The following is a 24,065-nucleotide window of genomic DNA, read 5'->3' on the forward strand; positions in this document are numbered from 1 at the left end:
CAGTGAACCTTGAAGGGGGAAAAAGGTTTCATTCTTTTACTGTAGTATGTTCCATAATCTTGCGTCTCCACCAAAAGTGGGGGCCAGCTCACCACCATCACAAGTTTGTATTTCAGTTCTGAAAATGTGATCTCTCCAACCATTTTTAGGTAGCATGATGGAGATAGTCACTGTGGGACATAGGTCAGTCCTAAGCTATTAATAACCATTAAAGGGCTTCTTCGTATAAGATAAATGTAATTCCAGGACAACAAAATAAATTTGTTAATGAGGAACATTTTTCCCAGCAGCCACATTCTGAAGAGCGTTACATATTGCATGCAGGGAACCTCAAAATCAATTAATTGATGTAAGGATGTGTTGATGAAATCCAGTGCTGAAATACCCTGTTCCTTACAATTTTCCCTCAGCAGGTCTTGTGAGAAGAGTCATTTTAAGCTAGAATGTGTTGTATGTTGCACATCTCTGAAACAGACATTGTGATTAATTAATCTACATGAACACACCTAGGTTGAAAGGCAAAAAGAAATCAGTGAATTAATATTTATGTCAACCATTACCTTTTTCTGGGGCATGATCTAAATTGTTGTCCATCCTTTTTGCTCTTTCCACTATGAAATTATCTTTTGAGCCTGCAGGATGAGCTGATCAGAAGGTTAGAACATGAGGGTATTGTCAGACTTTGGATCTCATAAGATTTTAGAGCAGCAAACCTCCCATGATCTAAAAGCATATTTCACTTTGTACATGAGAGGGGGACTTGACATTTTGCAATGATGCTACAAGCCTTATACGAAATGACTATATCTTGTAGTACGTTCAATGTAATGAAGTCACATGAATTGAGGTGCAGAAACAGCTAGATTTGTGTGGAATTGCATATCCTGACAGCCCAGAGCTGTGTGCACCTTTCGAATAACCTCCTGGCTAAGAGACTGTCCCAAGGACAGATATATATGCTTTACATATACTAAAAGTGTAATACAGTGCTTCGCGTGTCTTGGGCATGGAGGGTGGGCTTTAGTGAAACCACTGAGTACATGCACATAACTGATTTCAGACCTTTATCAGTCACTGGCAAGGCACAAATTACTCAAGGATGATGACAGCAATTAATCCAAATGGTGTCTAAGGCAAGAGCCCTTTAATAGCCTTTGGGAACTTGTTGAATGGACCTATAAGAATGCTTTCAATATCTAACACATTGAAGGACAAAAGGCTACCAAGCAGATATGTGTATAAGAGGCAGCCAGGTTTACGGGAAGACCAAGTGTAATGACAATATCTCTACCCCCCCCCCCCAATTCTGTTAATTGTACACTAATCTCTTGGGAACCCCTCTTGGATTTGCTAACCTGAAATTGCTTATGTTTCAAGAGCAGATGTGCTTTGTTTCCCTGCGCTAAGGCACTTCAGGAATCACCTTAAAAGAGCTTGGAGCAAAACATGAAAAATATCTGCTGTCTGCAAACAGGCCACTGTACCAAACCCCCCCCCCGCAGTATTCTGACTGCGGCGGTTGGATCGCTACAAGACCAAATATCAAGGATCCCGCTGGGAAGGCGGTCTTTCACTTGCAGAAATTTGCAGGTGGTGCAGCAGCCGGCACCACTGAACATTTTCTGAGTTGCCATTTCACCGCCGTTTTCATGGCAGTAAACTTGCCATGAAAAGGGTGGCTGAATAGCAACAAAGGATTTCGGCATGAGGGTATATGTGTGGGGCACATGTTGTGCCCCCCCCTGGATTAGCACCCTCCCTTCCTGCACGGTGTGGCATATACGCTACACTGTGGAGGAAGGTGCAGTCGGCGCACGTACTGCGGCGGTCTACATTATAGGCTCTTCTATGAGTCTAGCTGACTGCTGATGTCAGACCTCCTCAGGAGCACCAACCACCCCAGGATTTAACTTCTAGTCTGGCGGGCAGTCACAACACGGGTTTGGCGGTCCTTACGTAGACGGCGCATTGTACCGTCCGCAGTAGAACGCCCAAACTCGTAATTATGCCCTAAGTCTTCTTCATTTGGCAACCAATGCAATGGATACATTCTTTGTATCCATATCTGACAATAGGTCTACACATCAGGACATGTTAGAACTCTCTTGTTTCTGGTGAGGTCTTGGGGTCAAATAAACACACTCCGTAGGCTTAGTAAGCTTTTGTGTAGCCATTGTTTGTGTTCAGACCATCTAAAATACGGAATGTTGTAGTGCCCATCGTTTACACTTCCACTTTATTTTTCTTCATATAGGAACAGCCCTTCCTCAGGACATTCAATAACAGCAATTATATTTATCCAACCTACCCCACACCACCAACAACAACGACAGTGGCACAGGAGATTGACTCGGTAAGAGCCATGAATGGATCCTATACAGAATGTGGAGCTTTGATTGGTGTGTCTATCAGTACTCATGGGCATATCAGCTGTTTCAAGTAGGTTTAGATCAGTTCCTTCTTTTGGAGGCTTGGTGAAAGTGAGAGAAGAGGACACCATTGTGTTTATCTACAGTAGGGAAACATCCATTTGTGATGTCAGCGGCTGCCCTATAGAGTCAGAAAGGACAGCATTGTAATGCATGTTTCTTGACCAGCGAGCATCACTCTCCAGCCAATCCGTAGGTCAAGCCAGTGAGCAGCCCATGCAGGCGACATTTTACAAACGCTAGCTTATGCTAATTAATTTTTTTTAAGTCTGCAAAGGAAGGGTCAGATTTACAGTTGGTTGTGTTTCTTCATAATTGTAGCTACAATGTGAGAAATGGTGGCTACCCAATAGGGATGATTGTGCATTCTAATAGGAATTATTCACATTATGTGCTTGAATTGCGTTGTATTGCTCCTGTTTCTTACTGTGCCATTGTTTTTAAATTAAGAGAATTTGCAACAATATTGTGATTCCTATAAAAACCTCTGCACTTGCCATTTGTTATAGAATGCATTGGCTTAGAAAGGGATATACTCCTGTAAGACCATGGAGTGATTTGATATTAAAAGAATCAAATGGTGGCCTTTCTTGGTATAAAAAGGTGCCCCCAACCCAGGCTGAAACGTTTCGTTGGTTAATATTATAGTTAATTGCTCTTGTTCAGCACTACATATTGTATGGGTAGAGGGCCTATGACTCAACATGCTGAGTTCTTATCAAGACATTTGTTGCTACACACAAGTACCAAAGTGGCAGAAACTAAACAAGCAGGGACTGATTCATGTCTACACCCACACTAACATAGATTTATGGGAGGATACTTTGTTGTGACTAGGAGCAGGAAATGTATTGCATATGATGAACTCTGGCAAGAAATGTATTGCTTATATTGAAAGCTGGCACGGACATGGTGTAGTGTAGCCGATGAAATGAACTGCAGGGATGCAGTAATAAAGTTGTAGAGGTTTTTATTGTATCTTCAAAGTTAGAGACCTCATCCTCCAAAGCCCAGCTACAACTGACTTTAGCTTGAGGCAAAACATTCTATTAAAGCTTCATTCTACAGTGGAACATAATACAGGTGCATGAGCTATAGAATACAACAGGTAAGCTTGGCTCAGCTTAAGATAAGAATACCACAACACCTCCCTCTTATCATCACCAGAGCAAAACAGACAAAAAGAAAAGAAATGGGTGCACTCATACAAAATCTCTAAAACGAGAGGGAGTAGATTTTTCCCTTTCAGATCTTCTCACGGAGTTACCTGGTGAAGAAGTGGAAGGAAGAGAAATGTCTTGTTCAGAATCATTAGAACAACATTTGACGATTTTATTGAGATTCCAGACCTTATGATCTTGTGTCCTAACAGCATTACCTAACAGTTTGATAACTTTGATAGGTTGACTATATTTGGAAACACCAAATTTTCTCTCAGGAAACTTTATCCTCACCACATCTCCAACATTTACAACAGTTTTTTTTACAGCTTTCCTCACATCATATGCCCTCTTTCTCATACCCATTTTTTCCAAATCTCTTTCTCTCCAACCAGCTGTGATATCACCTAAATCCACAGTACCAGAAGGTTTGAGAGGCGTACAAGCCAAGCTCCCTTTAAACAAGGCAAAATGAGTCACACCAGTAGAGGAATGAGCAGTGAACCGGTATTCACAAACCTTTTTCTTAACGGCCTCTTCCCAGTCACAGCTGGACACTAGAGTCAACTGCATGGCTTCTTTTAGGACTCTGATAAAACCTCTCGACAACTCCATTGCTTTCTGGATGATAAAGTGATGCACGTTTATGCACAACAGTTCTTTCATTCAGGAAATCTTCGACAACTCCTGAAGTGAATTGCACACCATTATCAGTAAGCACTGAGGTTGACAAACCTTCATTCGCAAACACGTCATCTAGAAAAGAGATAACAGAAGTAGAGTCCACACGGTTGTCTATCTTAATGAATGGCCACCTGGAAAACATATCAACACACACCAACACATACTTATCTTGACTCTTAACTTTGACCGGTCCCATGATGTCTAAGGAAATGTCCACCCAAGGTCCCTTGGACTGCTTCCTGAGAACCATTGGTTGGGTCCTACACTTGAGTATTTTGTCGCTCACCGCACACTGACTACAATCTCGTACAGATCTCTCAATTTGAGTATCCATAGCGGGCCACCAAAACACCTCTCTAGCCCTTTCTTTCGTTTTTACAATTCCCATATGACTAGAGTGAGCATTTTCAATTATCTTACATCTCGATTTTGTTGGAGGAACAAGTCGGCTTCCTCTCACTAACAAACCATTAAGCACATACAATTGTTCTTTAACACACCAATATCCCTTGATCTCTTCATTGCACTCTTTCTTTTCACACCATCCATCACGTAGAAACACCATCACTCGCTGTAAATCATTTTCAGTAATGACGCCTTCTGTAACCATACATACTTTAAAGTCTTCTGAAGCGTCCTCACTAAGAAGAGAAGGATCCTCATCATACTCAGAGAGAGAGTCACCACCAAGCCTGGACAAACAATCTGCAAGAATATTACTAGAACTAGGCAAATAAGAAACACTAAACTCAAAGTCCTGTAAGGCTACCAACCACTTCCTTATCCTGTGAGAAACGCAATCAACACCTTTCTTTTCAAACACCTCCTTTAGAGGTTTATGGTCCGAAATGACAGTACATTTTTTGCCCCACAAAAAATTCTTACGTTTGCGAGCTGCCCAGTAAACGGCCGGATCCTCCTTTTCCACAACTGAGTAGTTACATTCAGCTTCTCTCAGAGGCCTTGAAATAAACAAGATGGCATTGTCAACTTTTTCTCCCTTCTGTAAAAGAACAGCGCCAACGCCTTTACAACTGGCGTCTGTCATTATTTACGAGTCCTTAGTGGGATCAAAGCTAGCGAGATTTTGGGCACGATTGAGCCACTTCTTTATCAGGTCATATTCAACACAACAATCCTTGTCCCAGACAAACTCCTGTCCTTTTTTTAGTAAATTTCGCATTTTTTCAGTTTTCTGGGCAAACCCTGGAACAAACTTATTGTAAAACTCAGCCATGCCAAGAAATTTGACTAATTCATCTTTGTTTTCAGGATATTTGAGATTGGAGAAAGATTCCACCAGAGAGAGCTTAGGCGTGATTCCAGCCCAAGAAACCAAATGTCCAAGATATTCTATGGTTTCTACATCAAATCTGCACTTATCCAGCCTGAGCATGAGGCCCGCATCTTGTAACCCACTCAAAACCGCACACACCCTATCATCATGTTCTCTGCGCGTCACACCATGAACTAGCAGGTCATCTTGGTAAACCTTGACCCCATGAAGACCAGCCAACATATTCTCCATCACCCTCTGGAAAACAGAGGCGGCTGAAATCAAGCCGAAAGATATTCTTAGAAACTTATAAGTGCCGAAGGGAGTGATGAAAGTGGTAAAGTCTTGACAAGAGGGGTGAAGCCTGACCTGATGATAGGCCGAGGAAAGATCCAACGTTGAGAAGTGCGTAGCCCCATCCAAGGAAGTCAACATCTCTGTAATGTTGGGAAGGGGATAGTGATCAACTACAACAGCCTTGTTAAGTTCCCTCATATCAATGCACAATCTTGCCTCACCATTGGCCTTACGAGCCATCACCACCGGAGAAACCCATTCTGTGTTTTCGACTTCTTCTATGACACCATTAGTTATCAACTTATCTAACTCAGCCTTCATTTTGTCCCTAACCGAGAGCGGAACATTTCTGACTTCCGCAACTTTTGGAACGGAGTCTTTCTTCAGTTTGATGAGATGAAGGTATTTTTTAAGACAACCAAGTTTCTTGTCAAAGACATTTGGAAACTTTTTAACCCACTCACCATGATCCGAGACTACAGCCACAGCAGGAAGATGTCTCAGACGCACAGACGGAACCTCATTGGGATCAAGATAGACTCCAAGATCTCTCTGATGTGCCCAGCTAATAAGAGAATCCCCTTTCATTGAAACATACATTTTACCGGCTGTGATCCTTCCTTTGAAGTCAATTGTGCCCATGAAACAACCTAACAGGTTTATTATCTGACCACTATAACCCCTGGGAACTATATCGGGTTTAGGTAATTTGACTTTGTTTAGTACGTTTTTCTCAAAGAAGGTCCTAGGTATTAGTGTAATTTTGGCACCGGAGTCAAACAACATATCCACACAACAGTCATTAATCAGAACCTTCTCTATAGGACCATCCATTTTAAAGTCATCAACTTGACATACCACAGATTCAACTTCATTGTTATCATAAATGTCCACCTCCCTCACCTTCTTCTGACTTTTGTTGGATCTACAACATCTCGAAAAATGCCCTTTTCTCTTAAAAAAGGGAAAAGGTTGCTTTCCACCCAGGGCGATCTTTCGAATTGGCCAAATATCCAGAGTTGCCACACGGAAAGCACTTAAAGGTAGAAGATTTAGTGGTAGAACCAGAACTTTTGCTGTCACTAGAAGTTCCTGAACTAAGAATAGACACTTTACTATCATTTCAGCGCCAGGACACCGCTCGGTAACAGCGCGCTTTATAAATGGTATAAATAAATAAATAAAATAAATAAATTATGCAGTAAAGCTGAGGTGGAAGCCTAATTTCCTTAACATCCGTTGAATTCTTTTTCTCATCTACATTATTTTTGCAAATTACTTGAGAACAGGTGTTGGAATGTTTGTGTAACTTAAGAGCAGTTATGACTTCTCGAAGTGTGGGGTTGTCTTTCTGCCATAAACTGTCCTTGGCTTTTTCTATAGAAGAACCAAGCATGAGCTGATCTCTAAGTCTCTCATCCAGGGTACCTGCAAAAGTGCACGTCGAAGCCAGTTTGCGAAGGGCAGTAACATACTGTTCTACGGTTTCATCCTGCCTCTGCATTCTTTTTCCAAAATGAAACCGTTCTAATACCATGCTTAATTTGGCTAGATAGTGTAAGTCCATTTTTTTAATACATATTTCATACTCATTGAGCGCCCCCCCATCAGCATCAGACAAATCAGGAAGATTTTCAAAGACATCCTGTCCCTCAGAACCCAGACAGTGCATGAATAAAGACGATTTTCTCTCTGCACTCAAAGAGATGCCACATAATCTCGCATAATGAGCAAAAACTTTTTTCCACTTAAGCCATGGTATGGGCGGATCCCCGGGCTCAGACAGAAAAAATTGTGGGGCTGTAACATTTTGCATGGTGAGAGGTAAATGTGGATGTATAGACCAATTTCAAGACAGAGAGAAAAGATTTTGTAAATCTTCTTCACTTCAGTTAAAAGAAATGTATAATGCTTTCAAAAGGAAAATGTGATTATAACATGCAAAACAAGGTTATAATGAGGTGAACATCAAACATCACATTAATAATGTAAACAAACCGTGGATGTTAAGTTAATAACGTGAATGTAGAGTTAATAATCTGCTAATTACTGAGCAGATTGGTGTGAAAGAAAAGTACCTCTTCTCCTTCTTGGAGGTTGTCCTGCAAGAGAGTGAAACAAAACGAATCAGTGTGAAGAAGCAACCTGTGTGAATGTATGACATTACAACGCATGCTTTTACCACACATGCCTTTACAACGCAGTTTTTACAACGCATAGCGCTTTGGGGTGCTGGATAGTGAATAGTTTCATTTACTATTCCAACTCCGGTCCCCGTGGATAGTAGGGAAGGTGTTGGATAGTAAATTAAACCTATTCCCTATCCTAGAGCGCCCCCAGCGCAATGCGTTGTAATGGTTTGCGTTGTAAAAGTTGCAATGTAAAAGCACTGCGTGGTAAAAGTTGCATTGTAAAGGATGTTTCCCAACCTGTGCTGACCAGCGTAGGATACATGGAGATAAGTGCATGGTTGAGACGATCAGCGTAGAGGCTGTGCTGATCAGCGTGGTATAAATAAACTGATCGCCGTGAGTGGACCCAGCTGTGCCGAACAGCGTTTGATGAGTAGAAAGAAGCTAATCTTGAAATCAGCTGTGCTGATCAGCGTTTGTGGGGAAACGTGTTAAATATGACCGGCAAATAGAAATAAAGTTGTGCCGATCAGCGCTGGTGAAAACATTGATGGTGCTGGGGCGTAACGCCGAAGAGACGACGCGTACTGACGTCAGTGCGCAGAGTGATGAGAAAGAGGCGCTTTGTCAGTCGCAGACATCGCAGGGAATCGGAAGATCCAAAGATGTCACAGGAGAGGCCCATACATTGCTGGAAGCTCAGGTAAGGTGCTCGCGCAACTCAGGGATGTTGCTGGGAGTTTCCGCGAAGTTGATGCTTGTTGCCTTCTTGAGCTTGAGGTTGCGAGGCAACAGTTCGAACAATAACAAAGCCGCAATGTCACAGTTTGTTATCTTGTTGAGCTTGAGGTTGCCAGGTAACAGTTCGAGCAATAACAAAGGTTACCGGAATGTACATTTTCTCCCAAAAGATCGTAAGATAAATTCCAACAGCGGGATGAATGCCTCTAAATAATCCGAAGAGTGGGACTCATGCTGAGAATGAGAAAGGTGGAAAACAGGAACTATTTAAGGTGAAGAGTACGATCCTTATTAGAAGGAGATGAAAATCCTTGAAAATCCTCAGTAGAAACCAGGAAGGTACCTTGTCCCTTAATAAAAGGGGAAAAAATGAAGAAAATCCTTTTGATGGGTAGATTAAAGGCAATCCAAGTGAAAATAAGGCGAAAGTCTTTAAAATTTCAAAATAGACAAGTTGCGTTGAGGTCTCTGCAGGTGGGTGAAGTCCAATTGTCGCCAAAATGTAGTGTAGCCGATGAAATGAACAGCAGGGATGCAGTAATAAAGTTGTAGAGGTTTTTATTGTATCTTTAAAGTTAGAGACCTCATCCTCCAAAGCCCAGCTACAACTGACTTTAGCTTGAGGCAAAACATTCTATTAAAGCTTCATTCTACAGAGGAACACAATACAGGTGCATGAGCTATAGAATACAACAGGTAAACTTGGCTCAGCTTAAGATAAGAATACCACACATGGGCTTAATGTTTATTGCGCCCAAGATACTCCGACAATGCAGGTATCAGACTGGTTGTAGTGTGATATATATCGCCCAATCACGATCATTGTCCTCATATCATCCATTTGCCCCGCTTCTTATGTGGCATTTTTGTTGTGTAATTTTTAGCAGGTTTGCCATGCTGAAATGTATGGGGGGGGGTATGCGGGGGAAGCATTGCTTATCCCATAGCTCGTAATTGTGAGTGTCACCTATCATAATTAATTGGGCAAACCATAATCAGCACCTAAAACAAATTACTTTCAGAAGAGCTTGTTATACAACATCTCTATGTTTTCAGAGCTCCATGCCATCAATCTACAGCAATGATCTGCCGGATAGTTGAGCACCATTTTGAGTCTTGGATAATGTTTCAAATCCCTCTTGTCTAAAGGAATATCCTAGTTTGTTAAATTTAGGAAGTTTAGAAATTGCAGCAGCCCCAGCTGGACACCTCATTGAAAACCTAGAATACCTTAAAATAAAATACTTCTTGACTTGAAAAGAACCGTAATTACTTCATCAAGAATGTGAAATTTGTTTTGCTCTTGGGCAGAGTAGAATGTTTCAGCAGCAATTAAATCAGCGCAGCACTTCTGCAGGCATAAGCTGAAGAAAAAACAAGGTTAGAACAAGATACACCTTTATCAATAGGGTTTAACCTTTTTAGATTTGAGCTTGACAATGACATTTTGATTTTGCTACAATTATATGTATAATGTACTTACTTATATAGGTTTTCTGCCAGCCCTCTTCATCCATTCGCCCTTTTATTGTGTCAGTCACACTTTTCTTATGCTCACTACAGCTTACAGAATGGGCAGTGGATGAGCCCATCTTAGACACTGGTTAACTTCAAAGTGTGTGACAACATTCTGCCATTTTAAAAGGTACACATCCACGAAGTAGTTCCTTTCAGTGCCAGGGACTATTATGGTAATGTGAAACTTGTTTTTGCCAAAGTTTTTTTTAGATTGAAAATCGACCTGCAGGCTTCTCTTAACAATAAAGGCTCTCCTTATGCTGTCGGGCGGTTGGCCACCGACAGGCCAAAAGAGGCCGTCCGCCTGGCATACAAGGGATCGGTCCGACCAAAGCATTACATTGCAGGCAGTTGGAGCGATAATGTCGGGGGTTAGACCGCTGCCATCGACAGGTTCCAAGAGCTCGTTGGCATGGCGGTCAGACTCCTATCCCTACAATAGAGGTGGTGCCTACGCAAGCACCACCATAGGGATTAGGATGTCCTTTTCTGACTGTCTTTTCATTGTGGTCCCACCGCTATCTCTTTCTCCCCTAGTAAATTCAGCTAAACATCAGAGAGGTTATAATCAATGACAAATTATCTTTTGACTCTCAGACCGGATTGGTGGTTGGGACCTGTTTTGGTCACTGAAGTTCCTTGAGGAAAGTCCTGGATTTTCTCTCAGCCGAAACTAGGAGGACTGTTATCCATGCGGTGACCACCTCTATGTTGGATTACTCTAATTGCCTTTACATTGGCTTACTGGACTATTTGATCTGGAAATTGCAGATTGTCCAGAATGCAGCCATAATGGGCCTGTCAAGAAGGGGACTTTGTCTCTACTGCGCTGCATGGCCTAATAAAAAGGAGATAATATTTAAAGCTATGATATTTATGCGTTGTGGCTTCTGACAAGGTTTTTCTTATTTTACAAAGAATCTCCTACTATGCTCTCTGTAGAGTTTTGAGGTCGGCATCCTCTCTATTAGTTCAGACTCCTAAATTCCGTTTGGCGAGAGCTGGTGGTCGTTCCTTCTCTGTTCTTGTGAGCAGGGCCTGAAACAAGCTCCCGCTATACTAGCACTCCATTCATTGTGAGAGACAGTTCATGAAAGTATTAAAAACTCATCTCTTTGTTTCAAACCTAATATAATCGGCTGCCTCATTCTCAGGGCAGCACCGGGGCACGCCTTGGAGTAGCTGCGTGCTCTATAAATGATTTCATTTATTCATATTCTTTTTGGGACAGATTTTTTACCAGTGCAATGTTTTTCCCTTTTCTGATGCCTCAATTGGGTGTGAGTATTTATACTAGTCCATCTGCCCTTTTGTATTCAATATCTCACCAGCACAAGGGAAAAATCATTTGAAACATTCATAATATCTCCCACCATCAATATAAATTTTCCCCGGGGGACACACTCTGGACTCACCAATGTACACCATGACCTCTAGATTACAATGCTATTCATTCTCCACTACAGCATGCATCACTGTGGTGGTCCTGACAGATGTTGGAAACACCATTAATTTAATCACGAAATGTATTTTTACCTCTGCCCAGCTTATTTTTCTTTACAATAAGTAAACGAGGACAGTTCCAGAGTGGTCCAGGGCTAGGCGTCCACACAGCTTGACAGCAAGTAGTACGTAGGGGTATGACTGCTGTATGTGCTGTAGATGAGATGTATGGAAGTTGTTAATAAAATGTACACATATAGATTGTTGATTCTATGGTACACCCAGTGGAACAAAATAAAATTAATAAGCGGTAGCAGGAACAACTGTCCCCACTTACTATTCTTTCAGAATTATTACAAGTCATTGCTCAGCTTCCTATTACCACAGAATAGACAATGGAAATGTTGCAATAATTTCTTTCAGAATCAAACTTTTTTTATTGAGCAGTGATATAGCATTCAACACAGCTGGGCTGCCTACATCCAACGGCCGGCAGAGCATCATCCGACAACCTATAAACACAGCCATAGGGTCTACATCCCGGAGGGCGACCCGGCGAGGATAAACCAGTGGCCCGTTGGGGTGGCCAAGTCTCGAACTGATACTGCATTTTGTAGAAAAGAAAACACAAACGCTAACAAGAAAAACCGGAGCCCACCCACCCCCTCCAAGCCCCCCACCACAAACCCCCTCCACCCCCCACCACCCCACTCCGCATCAGCCTTGCCTGTGTCACCGTCTCTGGCCACACTCGCTTCCCTGCCCACGCTGAACCCTCCCACTCTCCCGCCTTCACCGGTTCCAGCGGGATAAGCTGCAGGATTTGCAAGAATTTGGGGCATGTTACCTCTCGCAAGTCTGGCGACAGTAAATGTATGAATGGTTCCCACAGCTCCGCATAGGTCTCTCCCTTACCATCCACACAAAGCGAAAGCCTTTCCATACCCAACAGTAGCCACAGTCGTCGAACCCAATCTCTCGGGTCATGGGCATCAGGGGAACGCCACTGCGCAAGGATGACTAGGCGCGCGGCCAATAAAGCTAGGGCTATCTGCCTACCGCGCAGGGAACTCAAGGGGAACGCTTTAGGGTGTGGCAAGCCTAGCAGGACATGCTCCGGGGCCCTAGGAAATGTAATGCCGAATGCGTTGTCCACGTCATCTAGGACCGCCTGCCAATAGCGCACAAGTTTGGGGCAGTGCCAGAGCAAATGCGTAAGGGTGCCCGGCGCACCGCATCCCTGCCAACAGAGACTCGGACATTTGGGATCCCACGCGTGGATCCTGGCCGGGGTATGATACCAGTAGGATACCATTTTAAAGTCCGATTCGGCTCCAGCCACATTAGTAGCGGTGTGATGGGCACGATAGTGCACCTTATCCCATTCCTTGTGAGTCAGCGGGCGGCCCAGCTCCGTCTCCCACCTAACCTGCGCTTTAGTGCGCAGTGTACGTGGACGCGCAAGAATCAATGCGTAAAGTAAGTACAGAGATGAGTCTAGGGTCGTCTTTCTTACAGACCACCCAGCGCTCTAGCTTCGTCAAGGGACGGGACATGTTAGCCACGTTAGAGGGTAGTGTGACCCAGTGGGCAACCTGTGAGTACGGGAAGGCATCCGACTCGAGCAGATCAAAGTACTCCCGACGGAGAGAGGAGAACGGGATCAGCCCATCCAAATTGAAGAGGTGGCCCACTCTCTTACAGACCTGTTCTCTCCAGCGTTGAAACACCGGCGAAGTGCATCCCGGTGGAAACTCCGGGTTGTCCACAATAGGCGTCAAAGGCGACGGGAAGGTGGTCTAACCCCTCCTGCGTGCCAGCCGATCCCAAACGTCCATCGTTGGGGAGGTGACTGGTGACGAGTACAAGCCCCACGCCCTGTGTTTACGCGGGAGCCATAGCTCGCGCCAAATATTGCGGCCTGCCACCGTCTGGTCCATGAAGAGCCAATGCTTGCTGGACAGTGGCCTGTTCCACTCAAGGATGTAACGCAGGCATGACGCTTGGTAGTAAGCCTCTATACAAGGAAAGCCCATGCCGCCCTCGGCACAGGGAGACGTAACCCGGGCGAACGCAACCCGTGGGCGCTTGTGATTCCACAGAAACATGATAAGCAGCTTCTGCAGTTTCTTCAGTGCCCCCGACGGGGGACGCAATGGCAACATCTGAAAGAGGTAGAGGATGCGCGGGAGGATCGTCATCTTTATCGCCGCCAGGCGACCAAACCAGGCCAACTGCAACCGAGACCAATCCGAGACAGATTTGGCTGTCTGTTCGATCAGAAGCCGGTAATTAAGGGCAACGGTCTGAGGGATTGTGGGTGCCAAACGAATTCCGAGGTAAGGGATGTCCGTATGAACCCACTGGAAGTCGAAGTCCCTCCGCAGATCGCGGACCTCTTCCTCCGGCACCGAGATGTTGAGGATTTGGGATTTAAGGAAGTTGACCTTGAAGCCAGCCACCGACCCGAACTCCCGGAGCTCGTGGGAGAGGTGCCGTAGCGAGGAGTGAGGTTGGGTGAGCGAAAGGATCACATCATCGGCATAAAGACTCACCTTGTGGTCTTCGGCGCCAAATCGAATGCCGTGGATGGTCACATTGTCCCGGAGGCGTTGCGCGAATGGCTCCATGTAGAGCACAAAAAGTAATGGCGACAGGGGGCAACGCTGTCGCGTCCCGCGCGTGATGGGGAAATACTCCGAACGACAGCCATTGACTCTCACTGCTGCCCTCGGGGAAGCATAGAGGCAACGCATCCAGCTGATATAGGTGTCTCCCAACCCGAAGGTCTTCAGGACCGCGAACAGATACGACCAGTCAACCCGGTCATACGCCTTCTCTGCGTCGATAGAGAGGAACAGGGCCTGAGTACGGGAACGGTGCACCGAGTCCACTAGGTGTAGGAGCCTCTTAGTGTTCTCACCCCCTTGTCGCGTGGGAACAAATCCCACCTGATCGGGCTCAATAACTCCGTCCATGTAAGGGCTAAGGCGTGCCGCCAAGATACCTGAGAATAGTTTCATGTCCACGTTGAGGAGGGAGATGGGGCGGTACGAGCTGCACTCCTTGGCATCCTTCCCTGCCTTGGGGATAACGGTGATGACTGCCTCGGCCATGGACGGAGTCACCACCCCCCGTCTCCCGGAGTTAAAGAGGCACGTCAGGAAGGGTGCAAGCTCCCTGCAGAACTTCTTGTAGAAGGTGGCCGAAAAGCCATCCGGCCCCGGGGACGTGGCCGTCTTCAGGCGCGCAATCGCGGAGATAACCTCTTCAATGCTTATCTCCGCATCAAGTGCAGCCGCCGAGCTCGGGGAGAGGGGCGTGATCCCGCAGGTCGCCAAGTAGGCCTGGACATGATCGGGCTCGGGTGGCTCACATGTGTACAGCGTGTGGTAGAAGCGCTGAAAGGCCGCCGTCAGGCGGTCGTCCTCCGTCTGCTCCACCGCATTCGCGTCACGGATGACAGGAATAGCCGCCTGTTGCGTGAGGGCCCTCAAGCGGTGAGCCAGCATCCTGCCCCCTTTATCGCCGCTAAGATAGAACTTGTGTCGTAAGCGCAAGAGTGCGTATTCGGCGCGGTCAAGATCTAGGTGTTTAAGCATGCGCCTCTTCGTCTCTAGTTCTCTCCAAACCCGCTGCGCTCCGGTGCGTTTGTGGATCGCCTCCAGCCCCCGCACCTCCCCCTCAAGCTCCTCTCGTTTCTCCCTGCGCAATTTAGCCAGCGACTCCGAGACCGCAATGCAGTCGCCTCTCACCACCAGTTTAAGCGCTTCCCATACTGAACTTAACGGCATGTCGTACACGTCATTGGCCGCAAAGTAATGTGTGATCGAGTCACGCAGGCGCTTCACTACGGAGGCGGAGTTGAGGAGTGAGTCGCGGAGGCGCCATCCCCTGGACGATCGCGCGCATCCGCCTCCTGCCACCCGCACGGAGATAAGGGCATGATCAGATAGGGAACGCGGGGCAATCTCCGCCGAGGAGAGCTGGGGCATAAGGGAGGTAGAAGCAAGGAAGTGGTCAAGACGCGCGTAGGTTTTGTGGGCCGCTGAGTAATAGGTGTAATCGCGCTCTAGCGGGTGCAGTGTACGCCAAAAATCATGGAGTCCCCCTTCCTGTAACCACAATCGCCCCCCCCTTGGATAAGGCCCCAGTTTGGTGCGAGCGCGCTTCTGACCTATCTAGGGACGGGTCCATTACCACGTTCAAATCACCCCCCACCAGTACCCAGGGGTCGGGAGACGCCAGAGCGTCCGCAAGCGCTGAGGTCAGGAAGGGTTCCTGCTGAACATTGGGAGCATAAAGAGAGCCTACCGTGAGGCGGGTGTCACCCCATTGGATCCTGACCGCTAGAAATCGATCTTTGATATCAACCACCTGAGACAATATTTTGCAATGCGCTTTAGCACTCAGCAAGATCGCTACACCCTGTTTCTTCGTAGCGCAGGAGGACCACATTTGAATGGTAAAGCGTCTATCCCTCAATCTCTTAGTGTCCTTGGAGAGGAGGTGCGTCTCTTGTAGAAGGCAGATATCGCCCCCTCCAACAATGACAGAATAGCCGCCTGCTTTACCGGGCTGTTGAGGCCCCGCACATTCAGACTAACAACTTTCAAATCCTTCCCCATCGTAAAGGCAGAACACAAACATTGCTACTAGTACAAGACACACCACCCACGGGCAGTAGGATATTCAGCGTTAGAATGGAGGTAATTAACGGCTGATGCGAAGACCCCCCTCCCCCTGGATCCCCCCCTTCCCAACACCCCTCCATCCCCCCCAAAGGCCCCCCTCAAAAAAAAAAAACCACCAACATGACAGTACCCCCCTGCACAATAGGCAAAAGGATAGTTCGTCAGTAAAGTCCAAAGGGCCGGGGGCATGGACTTGACCCCGCCAACCGCCCACGTCCTGATGCAGGACATCTCTCCTGGCGGGCATGACAGTACATTACCCATCGAAGTCCAGACGAGAGGTCCCTCCGACGCCAGCCATCATCCTACAGAGGTCAAGCTTGCAAAGGCAGGAATCAGGATCCCTATGGGGTCTCAGTCACCTTAGCCACAGAAGCCACGGCCGCCCCCCTCTCCTTGAGGCTAATGGATAAATCCGGACCTGTAGGTTTCGCTGGTTTGCCCACTGTTTGCCACTCCGTGGAGCGACGATGGCGCCTTGACGGGGAGGGCGAGGCGTCCGGCCGGACAGCAGGTCCATCCAGTCCCAACAGCTCACAAGCAGCCTCCAGTGACCGCACCTGGATCAACTTGCCTTTCCATCGGAAGACCAGTCTGAAAGGATGCCCCCAGGAGTAGGGGACCCCCTGCTCCCGTAGGAAAGTGGTGATCGGCCTAAAGTCCCTCCGTTTGGCCAGAGTGGAGGCCTCCAAGTCCTGGTTCAGTACCGGGCGATGGTCACGAAACGCGAGGGGATTGTGCTCGCGAGCTTTCCTCAGAATCCGTTCTTTAAGCTGAAAATCGTGGACGCATACCAGGATATCAGGAGGAGGTGCATTAGATCCATGTGGGAGGCCGACCCTATGAACTCTGTCCAACTGAATCTCTCGGAGGTCTTCCTCTTGCAGGACGTGGCGAAAGAGGCCGTCGACATACTCACGCAGGTCCGCTCCCTCTCCTTTCCACGGGACCGCTCTGATCCGGATGTTATTGCGCCGGGATCTATTCTCCAGATCCTCCGAGTGCGCCTGCAGGTCAAGGTTTTGCTCAGTGAGTCGCAGGACGTCTTGCTGAAGCTGGTGTATGTCCTCCGCCGTCCCTAGGTCATGTTCCTCAAGGGTTGCGACCCTGTCGCCAATGGCATCGACATCCCTCCGCACTTCTCTCAGATCCGAGGCCGCTGGGTCCGCAGCTCTTGGGTGTCTTCCTTTATAGCTATGAAGAGCTCCCGCATGAAGGCTTTGGAGGCAGGAGCCTCACTGTCATCTATACTGGAAGGCTTATCGGCCACCTGCGGGGGACGCAGCGGCGAGCTTTTCGACACCCCATCCTTTGGGGGCTTGTCCTTCTTTGGCCTGGTCGACGCCATGGCGCTTCTTCCCCCCAGTACACAGTGACAATGGTCGGCGCTCTGTCGTTCCTTCCCCTCTGGTGCACCAGGGCAGTGGTCGACGTGTGTCACCCGTGGGCCGCTTCGTGGGGAGGGCCCAAGCCGCTCGGCCACCAAGGGCGCAGGACAAAGCCTTCTACGGGCCGTCTGCTAATGGCCCCGTCTCTCCCCTGCGGGCCCAGTGCAGCTGCGCTTCCACCACCAGGCCGAGACGCGTTGTTGCAGGCCCAGGAGGGGGGGCACGAACTTGGACTCAGGGCCTTCCCGCTGATTCAGGGCTTAGGCAGGCCCACCGTCCGGGGGACCGCCAAATGCAAGGCGCACCACGACCACAAAGTCACTTACTGTGAGGCCAACCACGACGGCCGCCTCGCCAGCACCACTGGCGCCAAACCCGCTGCCCAAGCAAAGCTCCGGTGCCGGCCCACATCGCGGGGGAGATCCTTCTGCTGGGACGCGGCTCCCGCCGGGCGGTGCAGGGTGCTTAGGCTCTCAAGCTAGTCAGCGCTCCCCGCGCTGTAATCACCGCCACAGGCCCCTCGGGTCCCGGTCACCGTTGATCAGTGCTAGTTAGTTCACTTGGCGCCGCCTGGTAGCACCCCCCGCAGTCCGGGCAGCCGCGGGTGCTTCGTCGGGTCCTCCGGCAGTGAATCGTCTCGCAACGGCTCTTTCATATCCTCATGAGGGCCCCAGCAGCTTCGGCTCTCAGCGCCGGGGACCCTCTTGGCCGCGCGCCGGAAGCAGGCTCCGGCCACACAGGACGCAACTCCCCGGTCGCACCTCGGCAAAAGGGCCGCGCCCGGCCAGTCCACTCCGCCACCTCCAAACGGCGGCCCGTTCCACCAGGACCCGCCGGGCAGTGTCCGGGTACTGGGCAGCGGTCGCAGAACTCGGGCAGGGAACTCTGCAGGGCTGAAATCAAAGCTTAGAACAAAAGCGGCGACGGAGGGACCGAGAAACACGTCTCACTCCGCCGCCATCTTGGCCACACCCCCCTGAAATAACTTCTTTAAACTTCAGGGAGCCTTTGTTATGTTGTTGTTTCCATGCAAAAGCTGCACAAAAAGGTTTCTTGAGGGCACTAATATTTTACGCTTAAAAAACAATAAACACCAGCCCTCCACTCTCTGCACATGTTTCTGTCATACCTCTTTACTCAGTCGGCGTGTAAAAATTATTCCTCACATCTTGGCAACCATTATATCTCTTTTACATTCTAAGCACATTGCTCCTATGCAGGAGAGAAAGATACATCTTGTCACACAACGTTGATTATAGACCGAATAGGTTATATGTAATACACCAGATTCTCCCTTCCCTTGTGCTACTTTTATTGACACTATTCAGAAAACTTATGCTGATTTAACAGGTCAAGCTTTCTTAACCACACATGCGATGGGCGACGGATTTCCTCCGGCCGTCACCGTAGCGGAGATTGGGTCCGACCGCCATGCGTGCGGCGGTCCCGCCCATGGTATTATGATGGGCCCGCCACCACAGCTGTCGGATTCCACAGCGTTACCATGGTGGCGGGTGTTGCTGGCAGCAGCACTGCTGCGTTGCGAAAACTAGCATGTTCTGCATTTCACTGCAATACATGGCAGGCACTGCACTGTGCCTGCCACTTGGTGCAGTAAAATGTAGGGAGGTACTATGGGTACCCTCCTAGTGCACCCACACCCCCCTCATGAGGGGGCCCGAATGGGGCCCCAAACACAATCCCCGCCAGCCTTTCAATAGCGGAGATACCGCCGCGGAAAAGCTGGTATCCGCATGCATCCTAATCCCGACGGCGGAAAAAAACAGGCACCGTCACCATTTTAGCAGTCCAGCTCCGCTCGCCAGGCCAGCGGGCGGATTGCTACCAGCCAAAAAGCGGTGGATGGATTTTCACACCGCCGCAGTCACCACAGCCATCATAATCTAGCCAGCGGTTTTCAAATGTTATGATCGCGGTGCGGAGGCCACCGCCAGCCCGCGGCGGTGGTAATCCTCCCACCATTGTAATAGGCCCCTTATAGTCTTATTACGTTGACTACAGAGGGCCTTAGAGGCTGAATGACCTCATGCCATCCATCCTTCAAAAAAGTACAACAGTAAGAAGTACAGAGACAGGGCTTGGGGCTCAGCCCCCTTCAGTCATTGCCATTCATGTCATTAACTAGGTTTCCATTGTTTGGCCTGCCCATCTAGGCTATAGCATTATGTGAATGATTGCATTGTCCCATGTGTGTTCATTTTAGGTTTTGGTGATGAGGCATCAATCAGTGCATCTTTTACACTGCAGATATGACATTAGGTACAGCTTCAAATTGAAAAACATTGTGTTCATTATGTATTTACTTTACTGACATAACATCATTTAATTGTTGATTTATGGTTTATTGTTTAGGAGGAGCTGCTAGTTGGTTACTTTAGCCTGTCATAAAGACCCAGTACTATTCACTGATCACCTTTGCACATTGTATTGTTTTACATTTCTCTTATGATAACATGTTGTAGCTGCATCTTTTTTGTTCACAAAGAAAGAGTTACACACACGTAGGCTTTTTTGAAGGTGCAGGGGTGCTGCAGTTCTGATTAAAGACCCATAGTGAGTATAGGCTACAAAGCAGAAGAATTGTCTTCTGTTGTTTGGTCTTTTCACAGTATGCATCTTTAAAACAAACTGCCTACAATACTTACCTACCATACCTAACCTATCATACGTAACCTAACATACCTACCATATCTACCCAACATACCAAACATGCCTAATCAACTATACTATACCTACGTACCTACCATATCTGCTTTATGCAAATTATCTTACCTACCTACACTACCATATGCCTACCATGACTACTAATCATTATTTAACCTATCATAGCTAACCTATTATACCTAACTACCCAACTAACCAAACCTACCTACCACATCAAACCTACGTATCACATCTGCTAACCACACCTAACAATCTAATCCCGCTAAAAAGGAGGAGGAGCTTCGCGGGCATCCAAGATGGTCGCATGAGCACAGAGCTCCCGAGACCCGCGCCGCCCTTTCGCAAATATCCTGACTAAATCCTGATTCTGAAGATGGGCTTTTGATGGCGAACTTTGGCTGACCTGAATATTCTTCTTAAAATTGAAATCGGACGTCGGGAGCCGCTTTTACATCGACTCGAACTTTTACGGCCTGCCCCGGGACGAGGCCGGGGGATCTGTTGCTCTGCAGGCCGAGGAGTAGTTGAACAACAACGGCCAGAGGGGTCCTCCCCCAGGCGGCCCCACTTTAACTTTCAGTTTCACTTTCCTACTCCCGGCTCTGATTGACTGGCAATCTTTAAGATCTACCCCCGATCCGGCTGGGCTTCGCTCTACTGCTGAGTGCCATCTTTTGCGAGCGCTTGGCCTCCAGCCCTCTTGGAATTCCCGTTGATTTGGCCCATTTCCATCTACTTTTGGCCTCATTGCGGTCGGCCATTTTCACCAGGTCTCGAGGGCCTCTCCGGGGCACTTTTTTCAATATGGCCACCAAACCGGACACCGAGAAGCGCAAGACAAAGACGCCTCTCCGAGGGGGTCAGACTCAATCCAACGTGATGGATCGATACACCCATCCGAAGGGATCCCCCAGTGGTACCGGCTGTACTCCTGAAGACCCTAAGATGGGTCCTTCTGCGCCTACGGAGGTGTCGCTTCAAGATGTCATGAGTGCCATCACCAGCATGAAGGCCTCCATGGGACAACAATACGAGACCCTTGCCTCCAAGATTGATACGGTGCCTGTCGATGTCACGCTGATTAGAGCGAACCTGGCGAAGACTAATGAGAAGGTCAAGGCGTTGGATCTGAAGACTTCCAGCTTGACTACTGATGTTACGGACGTACAGGCTGAGATCGGCAACTTGCATTCTTCACAGGACTCGATGGCCCGTCGGCTTGAGGATTATGAAAATAGGGCCCGGCGTAATAATGTACGCATCATAGGTGTTCCGGAAAACCCCGAGAACTCTGCCACCGACCTCCTGGTGGAAGATCTGGTCCTGAATTATCTTGCCCCTGCCGGACTTAGTAAATTCTTTGCTGTTGAACGGGCCCATCGATTCCCGGGCGGGAAGCTAAAGCCGGGTGCCCCCCGAGACCCATTATTGCCAGACTCTTCCACTTTTGGGATAGAGATGCTATCCTTCGAGCCTCTCTGTGAAGTTTGAAAACACCACTGTGAACTTCTATCCCGACTTTACTCCACTGGTTCAACGGCAGAGAATGGGGTTTCAGGGAGTGAAGCGACGGCTGCGAGATTTGGGCCTTAAGTACGCCATTGTTTCCAGCCAGTCTTCGGATCGAATATGAGGAACGAACGTTTTTCTTTGATCGTCCGGACAGTGTCAGTGACTGGCTTGACTCCTTGCCAAAAAGAGATGATCGAACTGAGCACCCCGGTGGCGCCGACGGTGGCTTGCCGGAGCAAGAGTGACATTGTGGTTCCCGACGTCTGAACTTTCCATCTGTTTGTCAGCTGAGTTTGGATATTTGCTCTTTCGTTCTTATTCTAGGTTGGCCCGAGGGTGGCTGGGTGTAAGGGGACTCTTCCTCCTCCTGGGGTCTTTGTGTAGATTAGTTTTTATGATTGGGCGACAGGCACACTGCAAATTGGGGTGGCTTTTGGCAGGGGTGCAGGGTGGGGGGTGTTGTAACGGGTTCAAGTTGGGGGGTGGTGGGGGGTGTTTGTGTGTTTGTTCCTTTTCACAAGGCATCTATTGTTTTCTCATCTGTGTCGATCATTGTGTCTCGTGGGGGGTCGGCTCTGATTCTTTCCCGGGGATGGGGGGTAGTGAGTTGAGGCTGCTGTCCTGGAATGTTAATGGGTTGGGAGACAGGATAAAACAAGGGGTTGTGCTGCAGTTCCTTAGACGTCATTCCCCCGATATTGTTCTTTTGCAGGAAACGCATTTAATTGGTAACGCATGCCAGGCTATGAATAGACGTGGATACCGACTAGTCGCTCACTCTGGGTTCACTTCCGGCTCCAGAGGGGTGGGCATTCTGGTCCGGTCCTCTCTCCCCCTTGAAATTGATGAGGTACTGCTCGACAACAGGGGGCGCTACGCTGCGCTCACTGGTAGATGGGAGGGTACGACACTTTGTATACTCGCAACGTATGTCCCTCCGGGCCTGCAGGCGTCCACCTTTGCTGACCTTGGGCGGCTCATACTGGGGCTTCCTGAGGGTCTTTTGATCCTGGGCGGAGACTTTAACTCGGTGGTCTCTGGCACTTCGGATCGCCACCCTTCTAGGGATTTAGACAGGTCACAAATGTGGTTGACTGATATGCTGGATACCTTTGTGCTCATAGATAGTTGGAGGTTGATGCACCCTACGCAGCTGCAATACACTTTTCACTCAGGGGCCCATGGTAGTCTCTCCAGGCTAGATTATTTCTTAATGCCAGCAGCCCAATCCTCCTCCATCAGAGAGATTCGTCATTTTCCCAGGGGCATTTCTGATCACTCCCCCCTGTGGCTTTGTGTTGAGGCTGGAGTGGGTAGTGAGGGTAGAGTGGCTCCCATAAACCCCTGGTATCTCCGCAATTCTAAAACCCGCTCTGAACTGATAAAATCTATTGACCATTATTTTAATGAAAATGTAGGGTCTGTCTCTTCCTCTATTTCCTTGTGGGAGGCCTTCAAGACGGTCCTCCGTGGACATTCTCTGTCGTTGATTGCTGCCTCCAAGAAGGCTAAATATGAGGAACTTGTACGCCTCGAAACCGACATAACGTTGCTTGAGAGTGATCTTGAAGATGGCGTTACTCGTTCTAAATTGCATTCCCTCAGTCTGAAACAAGCTGATTATAGAGCCCTTGTGACCGACGCGGCGAAAGTGATGAACAGAGAGCAACAAGGCAGGATGTATGATGTAGGCGACAAGGCTGGTAAACTGATTGCGTGGCTGGACAAGAAGGTGAGAGTGAATCGTGTCGTCCCTGTGATTGAAAGGCTGGATGTGAGTGTGTCACGGACCCGGCTGGTATTGTTGAATGCTTTGTTGACCATTTCTGAACTGTGTATGCCTCGGTCAGCGATAGGGATGAGGCGGATTCCCAATTGTTGTTGCGGGACATTGCACTGCCTCGCCTTTCTGAGGATGATAGAGATCTAATGGATGCGCCTCTTACGACAGATGAAGTTGCTGTTGCCATACGTTTCCTTCATTCTGGTAAGGCAATGGGCCCCAATGGTTGCCCATTGAATTGTATAAGCTGCGACCTGACAAAATGGCGCCTTACTTAAGGGGTATGTTTCTTGAGGCTTGAGACTCTGGTTCCCTTCCCGTTG

At 48.0% G+C, this 24,065-nt stretch overlaps 1 protein-coding gene across 1 annotated transcript in view; it reads left to right on the forward strand.

Annotated features, from left to right (window-relative positions):
- PLB1 (phospholipase B1) overlaps positions 1-24,065 on the forward strand; it is a 552,393-nt gene that overhangs the window by 283,633 nt on the left and 244,695 nt on the right. Inside the window, exon 29 of the mRNA XM_078647360.1 lies at positions 2,255-2,353. Within this exon, the coding sequence (XP_078503486.1) occupies positions 2,255-2,353 (99 nt within the window). The remainder of the gene's footprint in view (positions 1-2,254; positions 2,354-24,065) is intronic.

Source organism: Lissotriton helveticus, chromosome 6, assembly GCF_964261635.1.
Source record: "Lissotriton helveticus chromosome 6, aLisHel1.1, whole genome shotgun sequence".
NCBI classification, from domain to species: Eukaryota; Metazoa; Chordata; class Amphibia; order Caudata; family Salamandridae; genus Lissotriton; species Lissotriton helveticus.